Raw genomic sequence first — 25,231 nt, forward strand, 5'->3', positions numbered from 1 at the left:
AGAAATCTGGAGTACAGGGTCATGGGCCATGAGAGATGGGCACTCAGACCAATGTGTTAGATTTTCGATGTGTGCATTTGTTGGGACATGAGTGTGGCATGGGCCATGGTGTCTATGGCAAGTGTAGTGGAGATGAGAGAGGAAGGATGGTGCGGGGAAGAGGAGGAGTTCCAGGTCTAGAGAGGACAAGAGCTGAGCAGAAAAAGCAAGCCTTGTCTAACGCCATAAACAACAGGATACAACCCCATCGAGTCTGAGCCCTGTGCTTCCTGCTGACAGGGAAAAGAAAACACCCCAAGAAGACCTGCAGAAGCCAGGCCCCAGAGCCTGGGATGCCTGCCTGGCCATTCCGGATGCTCACTTTCGTGGAGTTTCAGGATCTCAGGCGCCAGACCAACCTGACTAACCACCCAGACTGGAATGTGAGGCCAGCCCAAGTCCAAGGGGGTGACCCTGTCTCCTGCTCAGGACTGCCATGCCTAGGAAACCAGTGAGTCAAAGGAACGGCACGTGGAAGGGGACCTCCATCGCCACCCAGTCATGCACACAGCAGGGCAGGAAGGGGAGCTTTGGGTTAAAAAGGAACAGCTCCATCTCCTGTGCCTGTGTGGCCCTTGTGGGACTACACAGGGCTGGTGGGTAAACTCCAGAGTCAGGTGGGAGCTGGGTCTAGCAATGGTTCTCAACGAGAGGCTTCTGGAAATGTGAGAGGTTTTCTAGTCTTGTAGTGGCTGGGAACTTCCACTGGTGCTCAGCACTGTAGGGCCCCGGATCACAAACGCCCTACAATATCAGGCAGTCCCTGCACCAAGAACTGCCCACCCCAGACACTGCTAGCACACTCTTGTGAAACACCACGGGAAGAGCACCAAGCTGAGAATTAGGATACAGAACAGCCTTCAGTTTACTAATTACATGACCTTGAGTGAAACACTTGAGTTTTCTGTTCCTCCATTCCCTCAACTGCAGAGGATGCCTGCCCTTCCATTATCCTACAGTATTGTTGGGAGAAGAAAAGTTGTGAGAAAGCCCTTGTTAACCGTCAGGTACCATGCAAACTCCAGTGTGTTATTTCCAGACAGCTGGGAGGTCTCTGCCTTCTGCTCCCACTACTGGGGTTTGACAGGTGTGAGTTGGTGATGCTGGATAATAGTTTCTGCTCCAAGGACCCAAATTTTCTAGTTGAAGGACACTCAGGTCAAGGCTTGACAGGGAGATTGAGAAGCTGATTTCTGCACCTTCTGCATGCCACCTTTCTCCACACCGCCTAATCAGTACTATGGCCGAGACTATCTGACTCCCATACCCATGGCTCAATCAGTTCCAAAGTCAGGGAAGACTGAAGTGGAGTGAATGACAGTCACTCCCATGACCACAGCCATTGTTCCCATCACCCGGGCCATAATGACCTGCTGGTGTGCATCTCTCTCCTCCACTGTGTGGGCTCCTGGAGACAGATGCCATTCCACAATGCTTGGTATCCACCAGGAGGGAGTGCATTGCCAGGCCCTTTCCTAGGGCTCCATATATGTTTCGCCATTCATTAGTTTATTAAGAGGTGCTAGTTCGTTAGTGTTGGATGAGGTTGCCCCAGGAAGGTGAAGAAAGGAGAGAAGGTATAGATAACCCTATGCCTGGGGAATTCTGGGATGCCAGGTGCTTGGTCAAACCCAGCATCTTCTCCAGCCAGCTGCCCACTCCAAGTCAGGAGTGTCAGGTCCCCCCCAGAGAAGGACAGAGAGCCATCACCTTCTCCTGCATAAGGTCCTGGCACATGACAGAGGCCACAGGTGTGGGCTCCCCAGCCTTACTGTCTGTCACATGCTCTGCAGACAGGGGGCCTCAGGGAGCCTGGATGGCAGCCTTCAAAAGGGGCTGGGGATAGAGATGCACCAGTGATAAGCCACAGAAACTGAGAAATGAAATCACTGCCATTCCCCACATGAGTGCTCATTAGCAAATCAGTCTCAGCTTGACCTCTAGTCCCCTGAGTCCCAAGACAATTGGGGCCCTGACAGACCCTCTAGGACCCCCCCTCATACCCATGTCCTCATGAGATCCTCAGAGTTACTTTCAGATACTAACCCACTTGTTCTGGGAGACCTCTTTCCACCCAGGCTGGAGAAAGCCAGGACAGGGGTAAAGCATGGCTCAGAGGGTGAAGGCGGAAGCTGCTGCTCCCACCCTCCACTGACACCAGAAAGCCCCAGCTGCTTCCCTAGCCTCCACACCTGGTGCCCACTCAGGAATGTACATTTGTGACAGGTTCGTTTATGTCCACAGCAACACATTCCCATGAGGAGGCCACTCCTGGCCAACCAGCCCTCATCTCCAATGGGAGCACAGCCGGCCTTCCCTGATTCACCTGAAGTTGAGGTACAGCTGAGCTCTCTGGGGGCTGCAGGTCAGCAGGTTCTACCCCCATGGCCCAAGACTTTTCCCTCTGTGCGGTCCTCAGGCTCTGGCCTGCCCAGTGCTCTGTGGATGCTCCCTGGCACGAGGGGCCTTGTAGTAGGGGTTCTTCTTCCCATTCCTTCCTATCCCCCAAATGAACACAGCCAAAGCAGGTGCTGGGACCTTGTGAAGGAGGCAGGTGGCCCAGGAGTTTTGCGGATCCCGGCTCTGAGTTCTGGAGGCGTGAGTTCAGGGGGAAGAATGTGGGTCTCAGGATGTGGAAAGGGCTAGAAAAGCCTGAAGAGCCCCATGGGAGGAGCATTCTAATTTAGAGAGCTGGTACAGCCTGGAGCACAGTTGACATTCATTGCTACTCAAATCCCTTCTTCAAGCTTTTAGAGTTGTAACTATGATAAAACCCACAGGGGACCCCTTACCCTACAAAACACAAGTCCTAAAAGCCAACATCCTGGGCCTTGCCCTGCCCTCTGTCATCTTCCTACAACAGAAACACCACAGGACAGAGGTCATCTGTGACTGAGTTCTCAATTCACAGGGCTCAAGGCAGTGTCAGACTCCGTGACAAGAGAGATCTCCAGAGTTCATCTTGTTCATCCTCCACCTCTAGGCAGGAAGGGAACAAGAAAACCAACCCAACAGCCTTGTAAATGAGTTGAGGAAGAGCTGGGTTTGCAAATGGTGCCATCGGGGCAACACAGAGCCTGGCCTGGCCGATGTCGCACGAAACACGTGTGGTCTGAGCCGACTCCAAAGGAATCGTAACAGGAGGGCGGGAGCAAAGGAACTCGGGTATCTGCCAAATCAAAGGAAACTGATACTGTGCATTAAACACCAGCCTGGCCGTTTTCAGACTGGCTGGAGAGACAGCCCCAGGCCTGTGCAGAGTTTCTGGCCTCCTCCTTTCTACTCTCGGCCCTGAACTTGCCTGTAACTTGAAAGGGCTAATTAAAGCCAAAAGAAAAATCAAAAGCTTGTTATCTTGCTCCATTACTCCCCGTCCCGGCATTAGCCTGTCTTGCAAAGCTGTTTTCCCTCTATTCTCTCCAAGGCTACCACACGGTGTTAGGACCTGCAGCTCTGCAGACTTCCATGATGAACTTGGCTTTTTGTATTGTGGCAGGAAGCAACAGCAGCATGAACACTTGCCCATGGGCAGCCAGACGGACCCCTGCAGCTGATTTTTCTCCCAAGAGCATCGCCCAAAAAGTCAGGGTTTTGAGAAAGTTTTCTACAGGAAACTGTCAGAGATTGCCAACTCCTCTGGTCTCAAAAGAACTTGTTGATGTTTAGTAAGTGCACAGTATAAACTTGCCATCTTCTAACATAGGCCTGCATATGTGTGCATGCTCGTGGGGAATTTATTACATGTATGCATGTATGGGTGTCCTGCAGGCAAGGGGGATTCTCTTCAATTGGTGGCTCTGTTACTCACTCCTAAGATGTGTGACCTTGGGCAATTCATTCACCTTGCTGAGTCTTGAGATACTCAATGCAAAATGAAGTTTTAGGCCAAGGCTCTCTAAAGGCCTTCTCAACACCAACATTCTAATACATCTCACCACAGACCCATGTTTGAGTGTCTAATAGACATGTCCAGAACAGCCTCTGTCATTAGCTGCCTTCGTTTGGAAGCAGTCCATACCCCCGTAAGTTCACAGACCTGTCTCATGGACTCTCTTAAGTGGCTCCACTACTGCCCCAAACAAAGGGCTCCAGGGGCATTCCCAAAGGTTGTCACCTGCTAGGAAGACTCAGTAGATAAAGTGGAGTCCCCTCCATTCTCCAGTCTGGCTCTGATTTGTCAACTTTTTGCTGCCCTGCTTGGTCCATAGCACCTCTCCTATTTCCTTTGTGACATCAGGGAACTCCTGGATTTTCAAGACCTCCAAGAAGAGATGACATCTCTTAGTTTCAGCTGGCCCAGTGCCTGGAAGACTTGACAGTGGAAAACAGCTTAAGCCTAATGCCAGGGCACTATCTTTCTCCTCCCTTTTCCCTATCTCCAACCCAAATCCCAAAGACCAGAGTGATGGCCTGTCCACACTCTGGCTGGGGAGGGTGCCAGTCCCCACTGAGATCTGCCTGGCACATAGTTATACTTTATGAAAGGAAATTTACACTTTTTTAAACAACCAAAATACATTTCCTAATATGGAACTCCACCAAAGTTTAAGGAGTCAAGAATCACATCAGTATGGATGCGTACTTCTGTTCAATGGATACATTTTCCTTTCTTCTTCTCCCCAAATTAAAATTAGAGAATTGATGTTCTCAAACTAGGTTCATAATCTTTAAAATGCACAGTTATAAAAGGAAAAGGACAAGAACACAGAAGATGCTGATAGCTGAGCCTTCCAAGTCACCCAAAGAATGATAGTGAAAAAGCAGGACCATTGTGAAGAGGAACAGAGTCAAGCCACAAGAAGGTGGATGCTTTTCATGGTGGGGCACACGTGAGCTAGGCTGTGACAGGCAGGAGTCTGTGTCCCCTGCTTCACCTGGGGTAACCCAGCAAGGCCATACCCACCAGCCATGCGAAGACCCCTAAGCCAACCCTTCTCCTGCTCTCCCTCTGGCTCCCCACAGCTCTCCCATTATCCCATGCTGCTCTCCGGCTGCTTCCTGACTTTCTCACATGTCTCTTCCAAGGCACTGTGCACACAGAAGATGCTCAATAAACACAATTTGTCCCTTCCCATCCCTTTTCTAAGTTAGCTTTGCTTTCTCTATGTGTTCACTGCACTCTTACCTGACTGTGCTCTCATTTTAGCATTTCCTAAAGACATACAAAGGGCTAAAAACACACCTCTCCTGAAATTCCATATCTATCCCAAATGTAGGATGACTCCTCACACTCTCCTCTCCCTCTACCATATGGTTTTTATTCTAAGCTCCCAGGAAAGTTATTTGCAGGCTTGGTGAGTACAAAGGGCATGTATGTGTCTTGCACTACAGCACACTGTGATCTAGACTCCAGCCATGCCCGGTCCCTACGACATCCATTTGACACAATTCCTACCTATTTCCAGCACTCCCTGTCATAACCAGTGAGCCAATATGGGGCAGAGAAAAGTACACTGATGGGAATTTATGTTTCAGCTCCCACTCTGACTCTTATACATTCAATGTCATAGTTGCAGAATATTTGGTGACACTCTGGGTCCAATGAGACTCAGAGATGGGATGGGATATACTCACTTCATCTGCAAAAGGGGAAGGATGATACACACCCCATGGGGGCTACAGGCTGGGGTTCTCATCCTACACTCCCGACCATCCCAGCGCGCAGCCCTCCCTGGACTCACCGCACTGCTGCAGGGGATGTCCTTCACCTTGAGCCAGGCCAGGTCCAGCGTGCCCTCGCCCCGGTAACAAGACTGCAGCCGCTCCTTAATGCGGTCATTTATCTGCTTCAAGATGAAGATGCACAGGGCCGACTCATCCAGGGATTTCATTTTCCGCTTCTGGCCCTTGGAGAAGACGGTGAAGAGCAGGTCATCATCTGGATGGACTCCAAGGGTCCTGCCAAGCACGGCCCCCGCTTTGGACAGGTAGGCAGCCTGCAGCAGGCGGTACTCCACCCCACTGCGCTCACAGCCAATGGGCACCTCTACATAGGAGTTGAAGGCTGTGTCCTCCTTGCAAAGCCTCACGAGCTTGGATGTATACACCTGCTCCTTGGTGGTGGAGCCTGGTGGAGACACCATCTCAGGTTGGAGGGTCAAAAAGTAGACAAAGTTGCCACTGCTAAAACCATAGACATAGTAGATATCAAAGTCAGGGATGATGGTGAAGGTGTCCGAAGGGATCTTAATCATCGAGGCCACGAACTCATCATGGAAGACGTATGCGAACATGCCATCCGCCTCAGAGTTCTTGGTCAGTTTCCGGCTGGAGATGGTGGGAAAATACTCGGGCTTCCCATCCACTGCCGTGGCAATGAACAGCTTGTCATCCAGGTTGCTGTAGGAGACGATCACTCCAAAGACCGAGCCGCTCTCGTTGACACCTGACAGATAGTGCTCCTTCTTATGATAAGGCTCCCCCAGCTTGAAGAGGTCCTCCAGCCTCAGCAGCTTGCAGATGCCTTGGTACAGGCTCCCACAGGCAATCAGCCTGTTCTCCTTGTAGTCTATGAGGAGCATCTTGTTGACATTGTTGGTGGTGGTCAGGGGCTCATTGCAGGTCTGGACGATGCGGGGTGGGTAACACTTGGGGTTGTCCTCGTCCGGCCCTGTCTCATGTGTCACCAAGACCTTCAGGTCGCTGGAGAGCTTGTAAATCCGATTGACGGCCCCCAAGTAAATGTGTCCTGTCCTCTCATCCACCACCAGGTGATTGAAACCCTCGGCGGGCTCTCCTCGGAATGTGACAAATGACCGCTGCTTCTGGGACAGCGGGGCTGGCTGCCGGGTGAGCAAAGTGGAGGAGCCCATGCCCACCATGAGGAGGTGGGAGAGAAGGCAGGTCCAGTTCCAGGGCATGGCTTTCATGGCAGAGGCGGGTCCCAGTGGCACAGCAGCACTCAGGCACAGTTGTCCCCTCAGAGGGCCAGGACTCAGCAATGCAGTCTCCCCTACTGGAGAAAGGGAAGACTATGAGCTGGATAACAATGCCAGTGGCTTCATTTCACCCCACAGCTTGTCTGCCTGGACTTTCAAAATGTTCTGCACACACTGAGCAGAACTGCACTGGGGGGTGCTGGAGGCTGACTGAGTCAACCCCCACCACAGGCATGTGACACAGTCAGAGCCGGGTGGCAGCAGCCCCAGGAGGACACATCAGTAACGATAATGGTGGTGATGATAATGACATGATAATAATAGCAGTGATGATGATGATGATCATGATTAACAGCCATTATCTACTGAGTGCCTGAATTTGTGTCAGACGCTGTCCAGCACTGTCACCCGGGTCCGGTGCCACCAGCAGGCAGCATCCGCAAAGACTGGCTGGAGGAGAAGAGGGAGGGAGGGAGGGAGGGAGGAAGGGCAGGAGGCGGGGCTGCCTGCACTGGCTGCAAGCTTTGTCCGGTGTTCCCCACAGCGGGCCTCTGCACACAGTTTCTCCATCTCCAGGCTCTGTGAACCACCTCCTGCTGGACCCCATCTGGCCGTAGAGGTGGTAACAGAGACCTCACTATTACTATCCACCCATACTACATTGCTCCTTAAAGAGCCACACTTTTATGAATAGCCCCTTTATTAACCTTTTCTCAAAGGACCAAATTTGTATGTGCTGTCTATTACCTGCTGGGACCCTGATTGGTAGACCTCCGAAGTACATCCTATTGTAGCCACATTTTATAGCTAAGGAAAGCAAGCTTAGGGAAGTCATGTAACTTGCACAGCTATAAGTGGTAGAGGTAGCTCCAAATATGAGTAGTGTAAATGTGCACAGGTTCGCAATCTTAACTGCTAAACCATCTCAGTTCACCCCAACCTTGCACAAGTGGGGCTGTACCGTGGTCCCTGTCCCATGCAGCAGAAGAATTAAGGTTGATCCCTTCTTGGGGGCTGTCCATTACAGCCACTACCTCCAGTTCTCTGTGTCTGTACCTACTACTGCAGGAGAAACTTTCCTCTGTGCCTCCTCTGCTGGATGAAGAGGCCAAATTAAAAACCCACATCCTCAATCTCGTCACACTGCAGCTGCAACCAGGTCCTCTGGGTTCACTGCCCAACCCTGAGCCCTAATATTATTTTAACAAGGCAGATCTTGGCTTCCTCCCCTAGCAGGGCCTCCTCTGAGAGGTTTTCATTAAAGGGAGAGAAAAAATGCTTTAAGAAGCAGTCAAGCAAATAAATAAACAAATAAATACAAAACTCCCCGAGGAACAAGATCACTCCCCATCCTGAGGGTCTCTTTCTATTCAAGGTGCTTCCTGCATGTGTTCCCATTGGACAGCTTTATGTTTCTTCCAGTTTGAGAGAATTCAGGGCAGGAATTGCCAACATCCTATCTGGGGGCATCTCAGCTCTGTGGAATTTTTCTCATTCACCCCCAAACACCTCAAAAGTAGAGAATGAGAAGAGGTAGATCACTAAGCAATGGAAAATTCCCCAGCAGGGAGCAAACGCTAGGTTAGATGGAAACCAAGAGAAGAAGGAAGAAAACCAAATAAAGACTTTGCATTGTCAGCCAGCATCCTAATGAAAAGCACAGGCCTTCTCCAGTCAATATCAGAGGAGGAAGACTGGTTAGTGGAACACACCACAACCAAGAGCAGTGCTGAAAGCCAAGGGCCTTCATTCATTCACCCATGTGGCAAATGTTTGCTCAGAACACACACAAAATGTGCAAGACACTGTGGGGCCCAAGGAGCAGATCCTTAAAGAACGGGTAGTCAAATCAGGCCAATAACACCAGAACCTGAACTGATACGCACGACAAAAAGTCACATGGCATACAAGAGAGTGCTTTGAAAGTTCCTAGCAGGAGGAAGACTTCTAACTTCGGGTGAGATAGGGCAAGAAGCAGGCTGCAGGAGGCCTTGGGGAGGGCATGGAATTTGGGCTGAGCTGTGAACTTCAAGAAGACAGTCAGAGCACGAAGGGAAAGGCCTTCTAGGGGAGGGGTCTACATAGCAGAAGCATGGGCATATCACATGAGGGTGTGTACAAGGAAGAATACGTCTGGAGAACATAGTTCATGAATGAATCAGGTGGAAGATGAGGCTGAAAAGAGAGAGCTTCAGCCTTGCCAGGATGTCACTGGGAAGTTGAGACTGAGATGCACAGTGTTGAAGACAGAAATGAAATTGTAGAGGAAAAGAGCAAAGGCCCCCAGAGGGGAGCCTCTCCCTTTCCATTTAGCCTTAGCCTTTGCAGAAGGAGAGTTTGGAGCTGAGGGTCTGTGAACTCCACAGGGCAGGGCTGGGTCTGTCTTGCTCATAAACACATTCACAGCTGCACATATAGAGGAGGCTCAACAACTGTTTCTTGACTGGCAGAAAGAGGGGCTGGAAGCATAGACGAATACCAATATCTGTGGAGTATTTACTGCACCCCAGAGCCCATGCAAATACTTTCACATAGCTTGGCTCACATAATCCTCACCACTGTTCCCTGGGATCAGAATTGTCTTATTCCTATTTCAGGTGAGGAAACTTTAGCTCTGCAAGGACACTGGTTAAGATGTAGCAGAACTGGGTTTGAAGTCCAGGTTTCAATCAATGCAAAATCCATACTTTTCTAGAAATGCACATTTCCAGAGCCCAGAAGATAGAGCACTTAGAAGCCCTTGTTAACTCATGTAAGCCCCAAACAGAAATCCTGGGATATCACCTACTAGTATCATGAGAAAAACAAAGTCCTCTCTGACCTTCAGGGGCTAAGCTGGTAGATAACACCGATCAGGTAAGTTCTGTGGTTTACCTCTGAAAGTATTAATGACTGTAAAGCAGCAGCTGCACAGAGCCTCTGCCCAGCACAGTTAAGTGCTTAGGAATTGATAGTTGCTATCGTCGTTATCGTTAGCAAGATTAAAATAGGATTAGAAAGATTAGGATTATGATAATGAGATGGTTCCTGGTGGTACATCTCAAGATGAGGGATGAAGAGTCAAGATGGTTCACCTTGAATTGCTTGTGCAAATTCAAATATCAAAGAAGAATCTATAAGTTTTTGATCTAAAAGAGATAATCCAGTTTAGTGATTCCCAATCCCTGATTTTAGAGACAAGGAAGTTGAAATCCAAGAGGTCAGATGAAATTGCAAGAGGTCACACATTGAGTTGAAGACAGTGTAAGACTGGGTCTCACACTGTCCATCCCATGCTCTTTCCACCACCCCGGCCTCTCTTCTGACTTTATGTGAACTCACTCCAGCAGCTGCTTCCAGCCTTTGTCTGAAAGAGACCGCTCTTTGGGCACCATATGCTCTGCTGGCTAACAGGGCCCTCAAAACATCTCTGCCAACAACCAAATTCCAGCAGGGCTGATAATCCCCCTTCCAGACAGGCAGGTGCAGGTCGGGGCTCCGCCACTAACTTTTCTGAGGAGAGAACTTCGCACAGTCTCTGTATCACAACCTGCCGTATGCTGGGGAATGTGTGCCTACCCCACGACCTGCCTTACTGTACATACACATGGATCCATGGCCAATCAGCAGCTCTCTAGTCTGCAAGAGGTGAGATGAAGAATCCTATAATTACGAATTTACTGAGCAGAAAGGTGCCATGGCTCATTCTGCATCTTCTATTAGGCACTGAAAGGAGACACAGTTATGCATCTCAAACACTTATCACCCTCATCTGGGGATGGTGAGATTACTATACCCAGAGACGAGGGGGGCCCACAGAAACAGTAACATGTACTGGGAATAACCAGCCTTTCATTTTACACACTAAGAAAGGGACTGATTAGGAAACAAATAAGAAAGAAATGGAAGAGAAAAGGGGAAAATAAGGATGTGAGCTCCAGCTTGCCTCACCAAAGACCCCACCAGGAACCACCACAGAGGTGACACCCCACCGAGCTTGGGACCCACAGATATGCAGAGCCACCAGCCCCCTGTCTCCCTGAGCTGTCTAAGGCTGCTCCAATCTGGCAAAGCAAGAGTTTCCAGGGGGGTTTCCCTTCCAGGATGTCAATTCTTGTAAGCGGTAACCCCAACCTAGGAAACCCCCACCCCAATATCACAGCCTACCCACCATTTCGCTCTCAAGTCACCATTTAGCTAGTTTCAAAACCAAGTATTAGAAATTACATTCAGCCCAACTCTGATTCTTAAAGGCAAGTAATGGGACCAAATAACCTTCACGAATGCCCCAAAGGATTCATCGAACTACGTAGAGTGCGTAAGAAGGCAGGAGAACTGAAAGACCCCCTAACCCAACCCAAACATGCTACAGTTTTCCCTTCTTTGAAATCAGATTTTAATTTTGAGTAGTCTCGGGGGAGATGGGACTCATTTATAGAAGCTGATCATCATTTTGATTAAAGAAATTGGGGTTGTCTTTGTTTTAGGCAGCAAGTTTCAAAGAACTGAAACTAATTTTCATGAAATAGCACCATCCTCTCAGATTCCTGAGTGGTAGAGAGGAAAGTTATTATAGAGTCGTTTAAAATAGCAATTACCCTGTGAAATTACTTTAGAGTTTACAAAGTGTTTTCACGGATATTACCTTGTTCTGAATTTCTTGTTCATGACAACCCTGTTAGGTAGATGAGGTATTTATAAGTATGCCCTCTTTAAAGATAAGGAAACCGAGGCATGAACATGTACAGGTCTTGGCTAAGGTCACACATAGTCACGTTGGGCATTGGAGAGCTGAGCTCTTCAGGCCTCACTCAGTTATTCACAATATATTCCCTGGCCCCTTGGACAGAGTCCTGGTCCTCAGACCTTTTATTATGGGGTAATAGGATTCTCAGAAAATGTGCCCTAAGATGGCATTTCAAAATTCACATCACAACACACCATGAATTAGGTGAGTCACAGGTATTTTTTGTTTTAGTTTTTGTTTTGTTTTGTTTTGTTTTGTTTTGTTTTGTTTTTGAGATGGAGTCACCATCTGTCACCCAGGCTAGAGTGCAGTGGCACAATCTAGGCTCACTGCAACTTCCGCCTCCCAGGGGTTCAAGTGATTCTCCTGCCTCAGCCTCCCAAGTAGCTAGGATTACAGGTGCCCACCACCATGCCTGGCTAATTTTTGTACTTTTAGTAGAGATGGGGTTTCACCATGTTGGGTCAGGCTAGTCTTGAAGTCCTGACTTCAAGTGATCTGCCTGCCTCAGCCTCCCAAAGTGCTGGGATTATGGGCATGAGCCACTGTACCTGGCCAGGTACTCTTCTTAATGAAATAAAATAGAAGGGAAAATACTAGTATTTCACATAGAAAAGATAAGCACTGTTTGGTGAGACAGTCTCACTCTGTTGCCCAGGCTAGAGTGTAGTGGTGTGATCTCAGCTCACTGCAAGCTCTGCCTCCTGGGTTCATGCCATTCTCCTACCTCAGCCTCCCCAGTAGCTAGGACTACAGGCGCCCGCCACCATGCTTGGCTAATTTTTTGTATTTTTAGTAGAGACGGGGTTTCACCATGTTAGCCAGGATGGTCTCAATCCCCTGACCTCATGATCCGCCCGCCTCGGCCTCCCAAAGTGCTGGGATTACAGGCGTGAGCCACCGTGCCTGGCCGGTGAGACTTTTGTTTTACCCACTATATAGCAAACTACATATTGAATGTGATGTAAATATGTGTGATGTAACTGGGTCCCTGGGATGGTTAATTTTATTTGTCAACTTGGCTGGGCCACAGTGCCCAGATAGTTGGTCAAACATTATTCTGGAAGTTTCTGGGAGGGTGTCCTGGGATAAGATTAACATTTAAATCAGTGGACTTTGAGTAAAGCAGACTGCCCTCTATAATGTGGGTGGGCCTCATGTAATCAGTTGAAGGTCATGAATAGAACAAAAGATTGGCCTCCTCTGAGCAAGAGGGAACTCCACCAGCAGATGGCCTTTGGACTTGGGTACAATATTGGCTCTTCTCTAAGTCTCCCATCTACAAGCCTACCCTACAGGTTTTGGACTTGGTGCCTCTAAAATTGTGTGAGCCAATTCCTTAAATCAATCTCTGTGTCTCTATGCACACACACACACACACACACACACACACACACACATCCTCTTGGTTCTGTTTTCTTTGAAGAAGCCCAACTAATATAGTCATGGTCAAAAAAATTTGAAACACACTTTCAGAGACGGTGCATACCTGTTGTTTTTGCTGTCATTCATTTATCCTCTGGGCATCTGTGCCTTTGCCCAAACACTTCTGCTGGAATTGACTCCACCTCTGGTTCAAAGCCTGAGCCACTCAGCACAGAACGGGGGTCGGGAGGGCATAGTGATTGGCTCAGGAATGAGAAACTGGTTAAATCAGGTCTCCGACAAGCAACAGGCTTTGGATAGGGATACTGGGGGAGAAAGTTCTAGCTCTTCCACCAGATGTGACCTTGGAGAGGCAAGGGCCTAAGAACCGCTAGTGTCATCTTGTAATCACAGGGGTGAGAGCAGGGGACAGGAGCCTGGAAGAATGAAGCCAAAGTACTGAGAAGAGCAGAACTAAGCCAAAGGATAGAGAGTACTGGGTCCCAGGCCTGGCGACATCCTATAAATGTCTCAATTGTGTCCACTGAAGCCAGCTCTATGCCTGTACTTTCCGGTTACGCAAGTCAAAAAAAATTTTTCCCCTTTTGCAGAAGCCAGTTTGGGTTCGGTTTTCTGGCACTTGCTGATGTAAGGATCCTAACCTATACACAGAAAAATCCCAAAGAGTACAGTGTCTCCCACCACAACCTCTCTAATAGACTATTATTCCATGGGATCAAGTGAGCAAGCCAAACAGATCTGTGCCTTCCACTGCCCACAGAGATAAACTATGGTTTTACAGATAGCGAGGCACAATCCCAGGTGATGTTCGAACGTGTGTGCACGTGTATGTACCAACTTTCAGAATCAAACACAACACTTCCCTATCTGCTGAGCATTTGCCTTAGGAGCTGCACCAGCAGAGCTCTTGGGAAGTCTTCACCAATTCATGCTTCCGGGCCCTGAGTTAGACTCATTGTTCAAATGAAACCTTCTCTGATCAAACCACTGGTCTAAGATGCCCCTACTATATATTAGTGCAGGAACCAGTGCCACCAGAGTCTCACATTTTACAAACTCTGTTATATTTGTCCATTGATGCTGTCTCCTAGCCTAAAAATATGAGCTCCTTGAGGACAAGGATTATATATTGCCCCTCTTTTCTCCAGTTCCAAGCTCAGAGCCTGAAACACAGTAGGTGTATAATAGATGTTTGGAAACACGTGAATGAATGAATGAATGAATGAATGCTCCATAGCAGAGTATATGAGATGGCAGTGGGTATCATGTACAGCTAAAGTACAAAGTAAATCTTGGTGCTTCAAGTAAATCTTTGAGCCAGTCAATTCAAACAGGGACCAACCTAAAAAACTGGTTGTACCCTGTTCTAAACCAGGGTTTATAAATACTTAAAATACTCCATTTTGTCCATTTATTTATTTATTTATTTATTTATTTATTTATTTATTTATTTGTATTTAAAAGTAAAGCTCTTTTTTTAATTTTTATTAGGACATGAGTTCAAATGCATCAGAGAAACTACATCTTTCGTATATGATTTACATGGAGACCAACCGGTCCACCAGCTGGAATACCATAAAAAGCTGTCTTGTGTTAGCAAATTGGACTTTGAGAACCACCGTCCTATGCAGCAAAGGAAATCAGTATGGACCTGGTTGAATAGAAGAAGCTGAGCCTGAAAATAAAATTGCAGCATGGAAAACAGACAACAACAGAAAACAGCCACAATGCAGGAGATGCCAGTTGCTAGAAGTCAGCATGCACTCCTGTATTCAGCCAACGACTATTGATGGAGCACATACCACATGATGAGTTCTGGGCTGGGTGCAAAGGATAGATACATTCCAGAGCAAAAAACAGTGTCCCTGCCAGGAGTGGTGACTCATGCCTGTAATCCTAGCACTTCGGAAGGCCGAGGCAGGTGGATCACTTGAGGTCAGGAGTTTGAGACCAGCCTAGCCAATATAGTGAAACCCTGTCTCTACTAAAAAACAATTAGCTGGGCATGGTGGCACATGCCTGTAGTCCCAGCTACTCGGGAGGCTGAGGCAGGAGAATCACTTGAGCTCAGGAGGCAGAGGTTGCAGCAGTGAGCCGAGATTGTGCCACTGCACTCCAACCTGGGTGACAGAGCAAGACTCTATCTCAAACAAACAAAAAAACCAAACCAGTGTCCCTGCTCTCCAGGGGCTGAGGGTCTTCTAGGGGCTCCTCTAGCTGTCCCACTGGCAAGCTCTGCAGATCCTCCCCTTCCCAGCCTCTATTAGAAACCCAGAACTTCCTACAACACTGTACAACCGGTCATTTAATCTCAATTGTGCAGGTGGATTGGGAACAGGAAGCTAACTTTTCACAAATAACATGCACTTCCCTATGCGTGAGGCTGCTGGTATGAAGTCAGTGAGAGGTGGCCACCAGCAATGGATGACATTTCCCAGCCTCTCCATTTCCACATGGTATCCAGGTGTGACTGTGTGAATAGCAAGGTCATGGTGACATTTCCATGCCAAAGCAGGGAAGAAATAAGTGTGTCTTCTCTACGGTTTCTTTCACCACCCAGCTGGATAAAGAGGACCCTGAGGCCCTATAGGATGGTGGAGCCTCAAGATGAAAGATTCGTGCACCAACCAGGAACATCAGACAAGAAAGAAACCTTTACTGTGATAATACTGAAACTGTGGATTTGTGTGTGACAACAGTTAACCTCACCCTAACACACAGGCAGAAACACAGCAAGCTCACTGCATCTCAGAGCTGGGATTCAAACCTAATGCTGGGGGGCTCCAGGCCTCTGTTCTTTGTGGTGCATCAGGCTCTGGCCCTAGGAAGAGTTCTCTTTAGATGTCAGCAGCCCCCTCCCTTGTTTCCAAAGCCAGATTGCAAGTGGATAAGCCCAGAGAGAGAGGAGATGGCCAAGCTAACATATACAGGATAGAGAAATCTTCCTGCTCAATGGCAATTTCCAAGTTTGGGGCTCAGGGAGGTAAGTGTGTGTGCAGCTGAGGGCAGTGAGGGAGTTGGGGAGCAGCAACAGGCCTCATTTCCATTTCATCTAAGAAACTTCAAACACTTATTGATCCATGCAAACAAAATGGACACATGCTATTTGTAGATTTCTACTCCAATTTGTAATCCGTGCATTCAACATAGCATCTTCAGTAAGGTCAGTATTTTTTCATGTCTGTATTTTTTTTACTTTAAACTCTTGGTTTTTAGAAGTGGGAGCCATGAATTATTTTACAACTTTCCCTGGAGAATTCTATTTACACCCATCTAGGGCCCAATCATGCAGCTCGCTACAGTCTGGGGCCCATGACAGACAACTGACCCCATGTACCTGGCCACCTCACTGCAGCTCCATTCGTCCCGGCCTTCACTGTCCCCTTGCCCCTTGTTGCTAGCTATCTCAGAAATGAGTGTCACGTTCATCAAAGGAAAGAGCCAGAGGGTAGGGCTGACACAGCAAAACCCATCACTACCACTAGGGGGAAACAGTCAAGTCAAAGCAACTGTCTTCCCAAGAGAAGGTTACTGCTGGCTTTGGGCAGTCTCAGTGTGGGTGGGGCCTGGTGGGGTCAGCTCAGCCACAACACAGCCTTAGTCCAGAAAGCAGCAGTCCAGCAGGGGCCATGGGAGCCCTCCTTCCGGTGTGCTTCCCTCTGCCTCTGCTTCTCTTCTGAGAGATGGGAACTGTGAAATTGATGACTGGTGGGAGGGCTGGAGAAAAGTATAAAAGATGGGGAAGAGGGAGCGATGGAGGGCCAGGCACTGACGTAGAGTCTTGGAGCCACCAGGCAACCAGCCCGGTCCCAGGGAAATCCAGCACCAAGCTCAGCTACGCGGGGCTCCCTTCATCCTTACTTCCTAGTTTATTAAAAGGGGATGAGGAGAAGTGATTACCATGGACAGAGCCTTTGGACCCAGCCTGGAAGAAGCCTCTGCAGGAGGCTGAGCCTGTGAGCCTCTCCATTCAGAGATCATGTCCCAGCCGGACCTCTGAGATGTTTATACATGGTTTCCACGCCCTCCTTCCTTTCCCTCCCCCAGGCCTCCTTGTCCTTGGCCTGGAGGGTGTTCCCTCAGGGTACAAAACCATGTCTCCCTGGCCAAGTCTGCCGTTCCCAGTAGAGTCGAGCAGGAGCTCCAGCTGAGGCCCAGGCAGCCCCATGTGAAACTCTCCATTACCACGTGGAGATCGCCTTGAGATTCCAGGCACTGTGCCTTGGGACAGTCGCTAGGCCATGGCTTTCTTTACTCCAAGTGTGGCAGCAAGGCTTTAAAAACACAGCACTCTCAATAGGATCCTGGCTTGGGGAGGATAGAATCCTAAACTTCTTTCCAGCATCTCACTTAAAGAAACAGGCCAGCCAGGAATTTGGAGTCAGATGCCCCAGCTGGAGTTGGTGTCAAGACCTGCTCTGCAAAATGGCACAGGCTGGCACCTATGTGGCCACTGTCTCCTACCCAGCCCATGAGGAACACTCTATCCAGGGTCTGTCCAGGGGTACTGGCTCCTGGTCTTCAAAGGGGACCCAATGGCCTCTGAGTGCACAGAAATGGGGGGACACCATGGGAAGTTGCTAAGCTGTAGCAAAGGGAGACTTCCTGTCACGTCTGCTGCCCCAAGGCCTGAGTGGACCTTGGGAACCACAGAAAAGGGGCTTGGGGGTCACCACAGGCTGGGGATAGTCACCTCTCCAGTAATCCCTGTCTCGTGCATGTGGCCTGAGGCTTGTCCAGCTGACATTTTCACCAGGAGAGGAGGCTCACTGCATCCCTGCCTGCCACTCTAACCTACACTCCCTGTAGCCTCTCTAGCTGCTCTGGCCTGGCCCCAGTAGGCAAAGCCACATTCAGTGGTCTTCACCCAAATGAGCTCCTTGCTCTCCTTTCATGGTAAAGGGAAGAAGTGGGATGTTTTTGGCTCACAGCCAGTCATGCATCAGCCAGTGTCACCCATAAAAGCCTCCTCTCAGAATCGCCATGGCCAAGGATACTATTGGCATCAGGTCATTCTAACCAGACACGTCCTGCTAAGTGACAGCCTTTCTTTCTTGTTGCCTCAGTTTCCCCATCTGTAAAATGGTGTTTCTGGAAATAGGTTGGGGAAGAGAGATCACCCAGTTTCTTCTTGTGCTAAATCCAGAAGTGAGAGTGAAATGTTGTAGGCTTCACAGAACACAGGCTATCATTGAGGTTGGGAAGTTTCCACAAACAGCCTTTGTGGAGGTGCAGGGCAGAGCCACGTGATGTGATGATTACAACACCCAGGGGTGGTGTTCACTGGGTGACAAAAAGCTGGTGCTGAAGTTTCTCTCCAAAGACTCTTTGCATCTTTGCTTAAGTTGCCTTTTTAGCTGCCTGAATCTAGATTGTGGAGAGCCTCAGGAACGCCTGCCAGGGTTGAATTCCACAGTCTTCCCTCAGAGAACTGAGGATACTCATCTGTTAAGTGGATGTAAGTCACACTCTTTGGAGTCTATTTTCTCCCTTAGATAAAAAGGACCAAGCACATTCTTAACAGCTCAGGTGTTGGTCCATTTCACTGAGCCTGACAAGCAAGTTGATCTTTCTGGGAAAGGCCTTTGCTTCTTCCGGCCTCTGAGGACCTGGGTCTACAGCAGGAGGCCAGCAGGAGGCCTCCAAGCATTGAAACTGCCCCGCCCACCCAAGGGCTTAATTTAGACCCCTCGACAGGTTGACTCTGCCAGCATGATCTGACCCATTTCATTTCCTACATGTAGCAAGTAAGAAAAAGAAATGGAAATATTCCCTTCTGCAGACTGGTGTGAAATCTCTAGCTAGACTTTTCTAACTGTAAAAACAGTCAGTGGGCTTAGAAATGATAATACATGCAAGGTTTTGGAAAAACCAAGCCGAGAGTCCATACACTCAGATCCTTGGACCTCAGCATCTGTCCGGCCGCCCCTCCACTCCTAAAAGCCTGACCACCCCCACCAGCCCCTGTCACAGCTGCCCCAACAGCTCAGCCACCCACCTTCTGGCCCCACAGAGTCTTCACTCGAGGAAGCCCATAATCCCACCAAACATTGGCACTGTGGGGGAGCAGGCTATTTGGGACTCACTCAGCCAAATGACAGGGCTTCTGTTGTCACCAACATCTAGTGGGAGTGCCTCACTCCAGGCCCCTTTTGTCCCTCTACCCCCTCTCTTCTTTCTCAATTCCCCGGAAAATCAGGAAGTGAACAGTTGTCTCCCTTGCTGGTCTATATTCATGTAATTAGTGCTATTTAATTCCACGATGAGCCAAAGCTCATAAAATACAAAACATATTTCAGCTGTGTGCTGAAAATCTTGGCAGAAATCTCCACTGCAGCCGGAAGCTGAACGGAGATATATTTGCTCCTTAAAAAAAAAAAAAAAAAAAAAAAAATTCAGAATGACGGCAACAAAGTTTTGGGGCCAGGCACTACTACCTGAGAATATGTAAGGGGGTAGCAGAATAGAGGATTTTAGGACATAAAGTTTGGAAATAATCTCTGTCACCATGACAACACTAAATTTAAGAAATATTTAGTATAGATCAAGTAACAAGTGTAATATATAGTGTACATGCCAGAAGAACATGTCATGCATCGTAAGGAGGTTGTTTTGGTCCCACTCATTCCTTACTCCCAAGAATTAACACGTGCTTTAAGGATTTGGGTCCCAGTCTCCGAGTCATCCTGCCTTTCCCATTGGGCACACACCTGCAAGTCAAATGGCCAAGAAGATGTGCAGTTTCTGGCAATGATTCCAAATTAACTAACACATCCCCATCTCCCAGCTCTTTTTCACCTGACCCCTGGACTGTGATGAAACCTCACCCTATCTCTGTGTTTGTGCCAGCAACACCTGGGCAAGGAACAGGAAGTCTCATCCCCTTCCTCCCCAACTTCACAAAACCGGGCACAGAAGGGTGAAGCACCGGGGACTCCATCCTCTCAGGTGCCCATGACTGTAAAGTAGATGTGTCCTCAACAAGCCGACCTCTACCTCTGAAATCAACACCAGGTCCTCTTGCCAGGGCTCCTGACATAACAGATTCCCTCCCATGGCACCCCTATGACTTGGTCATGCCCTCTTCCTTTTTCAGGTGACAGGAATACAGAAAGGAGCATGTTGGTAGAGGGCCTAGGACAGGGCCTGGCAGAGGGGAGATTCATGTTGGATGCTACTGACATCCCCCTTTCAGGACCTGCTCAGAAGCTGTGTCCATGGGGAAAGAGAGGCCATGAGGTGGACTGGGCTGTGATAAAGGGTCAGATCCACTGCAAGACCCAGGAGGCCTTTCAGTAGACTCAGCAGCTCTTCTGAATCCACTCTGTGGATCAGCTCCACGGACACAGACACAGCATGCTCCATGCAGAGGGGACAACACCTGCCAGCTCCCACTGCCCTCCTACTCTTATGCCACCCAAAACTCCATCATAAACACAACCATCACCACCTCTCATTGGTGGAATGCTTTGCCTTCTCTAAGCTCCTTCATAGGCAATAAACCACTCATGGCTCCAAACATATATGACCACCTCAACCCAACCCATTAGGATTATTGCTGAGGCATGACTTTGGATGTCAGAGAATCTCATTAACTTTCCCAAAGTCATGCCTTTCCTCTCTCTATGCCTCAGGTCTTCAGTTGATCCAATACTTTCCTAATAAACTCCAAAGCTGGCTGGGTGTGTTGACTCACGCCTGTAATCCCAGCACTTTAGGATGCCAAGGCAGGCAGACTGCTGCTTGAGCCCAGGAGTTCGAGATTAGCCTGGGCAATTTGGTGAAACCCCATTTCTACAAAAAATACAAAAATTAGCCAGGCATGGTGGCCCATACCTGCATTTCCAGCTACTCAGGAGGCTAAGGCAGGAAGATCACCTGTGCCTAGGAGGCAGAGGTTGCAGCAAGCTGAGATTGTGCCACTGCACTCCAGCCTGGGTGGCAGAGGAAGACTCTGGCTCAAAATAAATAAATAAACAAACCCCAAAGCCACTCACCAGAGTCATCACTGGGGATTGTATAGCAAAAGTGGGAAGGGAAATTTGTCTAGAAGGCCCATGATAAATGCACAGATGTTAACTGGGAAGAGAGAAAAGCCTTCTGACTTGTTCTGGCCTGTCACCTTGATAGGCCTTGAAAACTTGTGCACAATGGAGCTCAAGGAGGTGGCACCATTGGGCAAGCTCTCGGGGGCCAAGGGCTTGTCAGAAGAAACTAACCAGCAGGCAGGGAAGATGGCCCATGTCTTCATGCATTCGTTCACCAACACTTATTCAGCTCCCTAGACTCTACACCGGGAACCTACATTCTGGGGGTGCAGCAATGAGTAAGACAACAAGGTTTTTGGTCTCACAGAGTTTACATTTAATAGGGAGGATACACAATAAACAAGAAAAATAACTATTTTCAGATAGTGTTAAGACCTAAAAGAAAAAAGAAGCAAAGTCATTTGCTACAAGATAACTGTTGCAAGCGTGACCTCAGAGAGACCAACCCTGGCTTCTCTAGTTGGAATAGCCATGGTTGGTACCTCTGAGGTGACACTTGCAGGGGGACTGAATGGCCAGGGGGAGCCAGCCATGCAAAGATTTGGGAGAGGAGCTTTCTAGGCCAAAGGAAATGTAAATGCAAAGACACTGAAGCAGACCTGGCAAGGAAAAGGCAGAAGGCCGAGGGGCTGGAAGGCCCAGAAGAGCACGGAAGGATGGGTGATGGGGTGGGAGAGAAGAGAGACAGCAGATGCCGGAGGGTATATTCCAAATGGCAGGAAAAGCCATGAAAAACTTCTAAGCAAGGGAATGACATGGTCAGGGTCTATGGCTAGCAAGCTCAGTCTGGCTGCTGTGTAGAGAATGGTTTTTGGGTGGAAGAGGAGTTCACTGAGGAGTGACAGCAGCCTGACTCAGGTGACAGTGTCAGAAAGCGAGACTGGTTGCTCCAGCAGGGGTTGCTGGTGATGTGGAAACGAGGGGGGCGGAAGAGAGGGACTTAGTCACACCTCCTTGATTTTTGGATTGAGGATCTGGGTGGGTGCTGGTACCATTTAACTGATATGGGGAAATCAGGGCAGGGGAGCAGAGAAGGCAAGAGTTCTTTTTAGGATGTCAAAGGTGAGGTTGTCTAGAGGGCCCACCTGGCCCAGGTTGATGCTCAAGAGAACAATCAAGGGAGGTGACTCACGGAGAACCACACTGTGTGTTCTGCGGAAGGCATCTCATGTAAATGCTCCTAGGAGGATGCTAATGTCATCCTTATTCTCTGGATGAGAAGCTGATTCTCAATAACTACAATGAAGTGAGGCTAAGATATCAACCTAACCCTGCAGAAAGCCCCATAGAGATGGGGGCCTTGTAACTGTGATGGCCCCTGGGTAGATGCAGAGATTGTACCAAGGGTCCTTGGCTGGAAGAACGGGATGTCAATGAAAGAATTTTACTTAGGAACCTAGAATTTGATGCTTATTTTTTGGTGAAGGAAGAACTACCACAGCAAAACTTGATTTTACCAAAGGGAAATTACTGATGCTTATGCAGTACAGGCTACTTTATAAACTTCATAAATTCCCAACCAAAGTTAATAACATTAAAGGATTGAAAATGGAAAAGGGGAAACAGCATTGATCATATACTTCTTAGCAAGGAGCCCTCTCTTCTCTCAAGTCATAAAGAGTGTCCTGGGTGCCCCATTATATAAAACAGTGAAGGGCTAAAGGCCAGCCTGAAGGAAATTGGGCTGAAATCAAAATAACTCACACTAAGAGCAAGACTTTTTGTTGTTGTTGTTGAGATGGAGTCTCACTCTGTCACCCAGGCTGGAGTGCAGTGGCATGATCTCGGCTCACTACAACCTCTGCCTCCCAGGTTCATGCCATTCTCCTGCCTCAGCCTCCTGAGTAGCTCGGTGCCCATCACCATGCCCAGCTAATTTTTTATATTTTTAGTAGAGACGGGGTTTCACTGTGTTAGCCAGGATGGTCTCGATCTCCTGACCTCGTGATCCACCCGCCTCAGCCTCCCAAAGTGCTGGGATTACAGGCATGAGCCATTGTGCCTGGCAAGACTTTTTTCAAAAAAAAATATTAACATGTTTAAAACTCGTGATAAAATATACATTACATAAAAGTTACAATCTTCACAACTTTTAAGCATACAGTTCAGTGACATTAAGTATACCCATGTCATGGTGCAACCATCACTGCCATCCAGAGCCATTTCATCTGCCCAAACTGAAACCCTGTACCCATCAAATACCAACTCTCCATCGCCTCACCTCCTGCCCCTGACAACCTCCATTCTACATTCTATGTCTATGAATTTAACTATCCTAGGTATCTCATATGAGTGGGATCATTTAGTATTTTTCCTTTGTGTCTGGCTGCTTTCACCTAGCTTAATGTCCTCAAGGTTCATTCATGTGGTAACATGTAGACAACATGGTGTCTTTTTGTTTTGTTTTTGAGAGACTCGGTCTCGCTGTCACCGAGGCTGGCATGCAGTGGCATAATCACAGCTCACTGCAGCCTCTAACGCTTGGACTCAAACAATCCTCCCACCTCAGCCTTCTGGGTAGCTGGGACAGCAGGCACAGGCTGCTACACCTGGCTAATTTTTTAAATTTTTGTAGAGTTGAGTCTCAGTATATTGCCCAGGCTGGTCTCGAATTCCTGGACTCCAACAATCCTCCCACCTCAGTCTCACAAAATGCTGGGATTACAGGCGTGAAAGATGGTTTTTAATAAAGATCCATTTTGTGGGGGGCACCAGAAACTTCTGGGTTTTAAGTAACTCTGGTTTACAGTTGCCAGTTCCTGGACACAGGTGAGAAAGGGAAGACCTACAGAAAACTTGTGAACAAATGCCTGTCAAGCCTTTTTGGGTGAAAACATGTCCCTTTCACCAACCTGCATCTCCAGACCCACAGGATTATAATAATATAGCACTGAGAAGAACACCAGTCCCTCCCAAGGCTCTGCCCTGAAAGAGTCCCCTATTAAGCAAGTATGAGCAACACTGCATCACCCTCCTGGGGAGCCATGATGCATGTCAGCTCACTAAAAGTCCTCAGAGGTGGTGCTTTGATAAGCAAACCCATGGAAGGTTTGTGAACCGGGGTTTCTCAAACTTGTTTGACCAAGGAAGTTTTTCTTGCTTAACCCTTATTATGACCTCTGGGAACACTGTTCCATGGTACACACCTTGGGAAATGCTGGCATGTTGGTTTCCATTCCTCAAGGCACTTTCACATCTATTTTCTCACTGAGTCTCTATAAAAACCCTGTCAAGTAAATTGAGAAACTTAAAGCAATTTGCTTCACTTATTGAAAAGAAAACCCAAGCTCTCAAGATTTAGTACTGGAAGGAAAATCTCTAGGTGAGGAGAAGCAACAGGAGCGAGTGGTATAGACTGCACTCCTTGATATTCCCTTCCCACCGAAGGCTCATGCATGGAACACATTGCATCCTCCATCACCATGGCCCCATGGAGACATAGCAGCCCTCCCGTTAATCTCCTGGCAGATGCCTGCACGCCTGTGACAACTGCCTTCTCCTGATCCTCTTAGCACAGATGAGAGAGGCCACAATTTTCTCTGATTATAAGAAATCTGACAGGAAAACAAATGTAGAGAAAGGAGGAAGGATAAAATGAGTCTATCGGAACAAAGTGTAGGTTTCAGTTTCATCCCCTCCTAGCTCATTCCCAGACTCAAAGGCCCCACCAACCCACACACCCAAATTGCTGATTTGACTTCTAAGGTGCCCTGCCTGAATGGTTCACTTCCTTGCTGCCTGTAGTGCATGTACTCCTGGCGCCCCTGTTGGGGCTGCTGTTTTATTTGGGGATAATGACTCTTCTGTCCTGCCCTATGGGGTAAGGCTATGCTTGTGAGGGTTGGACATGGCTTCTCAAGAAGGAGGTGAACATTTATGGTGGCAGTCATCCAGGTGGCTCTCAAATAGGTCACTAGGACTGATGGCACACCTTCACAGGTAGGACAGGGCCCTCCCATCCCTCTTTGGTGCATAGTCTTCATGCCTAAACTTTAAGGGGTCTTGAGGGTCTGGCTAGTGGTCAAAGACAGACCCTGCCCCATGGTGGCACAATGGGTGTTAAACAGGGCCACTCTACAAGAGACACTGATGAAGCAAAATAAACCATAACTTGGAAACCCCATTGACTTGTTATAGTAACTGTCTCTATTTAT

The 25,231-nt window shown here is 48.4% G+C and overlaps 1 protein-coding gene across 3 annotated transcripts in view; it reads right to left on the minus strand.

Annotated features, from left to right (window-relative positions):
- PLXNA4 (plexin A4) overlaps nucleotides 1-25,231 on the minus strand; it is a 452,604-nt gene that overhangs the window by 378,672 nt on the left and 48,701 nt on the right. For 2 of the 3 annotated variants that reach the window (XM_003813461.5, XM_057302764.2), the window contains exon 2: nucleotides 5,721-6,994. In XM_003813461.5, coding sequence (XP_003813509.2) covers nucleotides 5,721-6,908 — 1,188 coding nt within the window. In that variant the 5' untranslated portion in view covers nucleotides 6,909-6,994. The remainder of the gene's footprint in view (nucleotides 1-5,720; nucleotides 6,995-25,231) is intronic. The other variant, XM_034965007.3, reaches the window with a different exon arrangement.

The sequence above is a fragment of the Pan paniscus genome, chromosome 6 (genome assembly GCF_029289425.2).
Source record: "Pan paniscus chromosome 6, NHGRI_mPanPan1-v2.0_pri, whole genome shotgun sequence".
NCBI classification, from domain to species: Eukaryota; Metazoa; Chordata; class Mammalia; order Primates; family Hominidae; genus Pan; species Pan paniscus.